The 1540-nt window shown below is 34.5% G+C and overlaps 1 protein-coding gene across 1 annotated transcript in view; it reads left to right on the top strand.

The window, feature by feature from the left end:
• LOC105502155 (nucleolar protein 8-like) overlaps positions 1-1540 on the top strand; it is a 20896-nt gene that overhangs the window by 18275 nt on the left and 1081 nt on the right. Inside the window, 1 exon segment of the mRNA XM_011928527.1 lies at positions 1094-1372. Within this exon segment, the coding sequence (XP_011783917.1) occupies positions 1094-1372 (279 nt within the window).

The following is a 1540-nucleotide window of genomic DNA, read 5'->3' as shown; positions in this document are numbered from 1 at the left end:
CTCTTCTCCAGTTTCCAACAGGATTTACCTTACTTTTCTCTTAAGCCCTTATCTGCAACCTCCTCAAAGGCCATATGGTTTCTACTAACAGTTTTTTCAAGGTCCTTCTGGCTTTTGCTGTGATCTTAGTCTCAGAAGTTATATATCATGACATTAGACTTACACTGTCCATTAAAAGACTCACTAAGTCCAGCTCACACTCAAGGGATAAGGGAATTAACTTCCACCTCTTGAAGGAAGAAGTTTTTGGACAAATTTTAAAGCCACCACGTGGTGGTTAAATGAAAATCACTTGGAACTGCCTACCATTTTTTATAGAGCTTGGTTTCATAAGAAGCATATCTGTCTTAAAACCTAACCAGGTTGGTGTATTTACTGAAATATTAAAAGTTTCTCTCTTTGAGATGGTCTCTACCACTAAGAATGGTTATTTGGATATCCTGTTCACTTATTATTTTAGGTAATACATTACAGACTTTGGCCTGGTCTTAGAGGAAAAAGGATTTTAATATTTTCTTACTTCACAATTCAGTATTGGAAACTGCCATGTAACTTTTTGTCCAATATCAAAGAGAAAAGCATATTCACTCCTAAATATAGAGCAGATAGATTTATGGTAACAAAAATTTCATTTCAAAAGAAACTATACTTTACATATTTATAATTCATTTCTATAACTGATTTACAGTTTTACCAGATACTGGTAAAATTCCCAGTATCTTAGGAGTCATGTGGCCTACAGTTTTCATTTTGCGTATGAGGAAACTGAGGCCTAGTAAAGCTAAGTGATTTCTTTACTTACACCTAGCTGTATAGTTTAGGCATAATTTCTGAAATGTAGTTCAGAGGATGATAGAATATGATTCATGCAGCTGTTTGAGATTTGTGTAAAAAAAGCTTATTGGTCAAGATTTTACTTCTATTAGTAGAGTTTTATATGTAGAGTTTTATTTATTTTATTTCTCTATTAGTAGAATTTTATATCCTGGTTGTTGAAAGGATAGAATTAAAGTTGTCCAGGATTTTTGCTTTTCCTGATTTCTGGAAATTTTCCAAAATTTGTTTCTTTGTGATGCACATGTCTACATATGTCATTTCAGTAAAGCAAAACGAAAAAAGAAAAGGGAGGAAGCTGAGAAGCTACCTGAGGTGTCTAAAGAAATGTATTATAATATTGCTATGGATCTGAAAGAAATATTCCAAACTACAAAATATACCAGTGAAAAGGAAGAGGACTCACCCTGGAATGAGGACTGTGGTAAAGAGAAACCTGAGGAAATCCAGGACCCTGCAGCTCTGACCAGTGGCGCTGAGCAGCCCAGCGGGTTCACATTCTCCTTTTTTGATTCGGACAGTAAAGACATAAAGGAAGGTACTTTTCTTTTTTCCCATACTTTTTGATTTTAGTCAGTTTGAACTTAATTGATTGAATCTGCATTAAGTGTAACCGATTTAATGTCAGCTGAAGAAAGGATTCTTTCTTCTACCTAGATAATTTGAGATTTAGTGTCACAGGAGCATAAACACGATGTTCCTGAAG

This window comes from Colobus angolensis, unplaced genomic scaffold (genome assembly GCF_000951035.1).
Source record: "Colobus angolensis palliatus isolate OR3802 unplaced genomic scaffold, Cang.pa_1.0 Scaffold779, whole genome shotgun sequence".
In the NCBI taxonomy this organism is placed as follows: Eukaryota; Metazoa; Chordata; class Mammalia; order Primates; family Cercopithecidae; genus Colobus; species Colobus angolensis.
The sequence above is the reverse complement of the archived record's forward strand: the minus strand, read 5'-3'. Positions and strand labels throughout refer to the sequence as shown.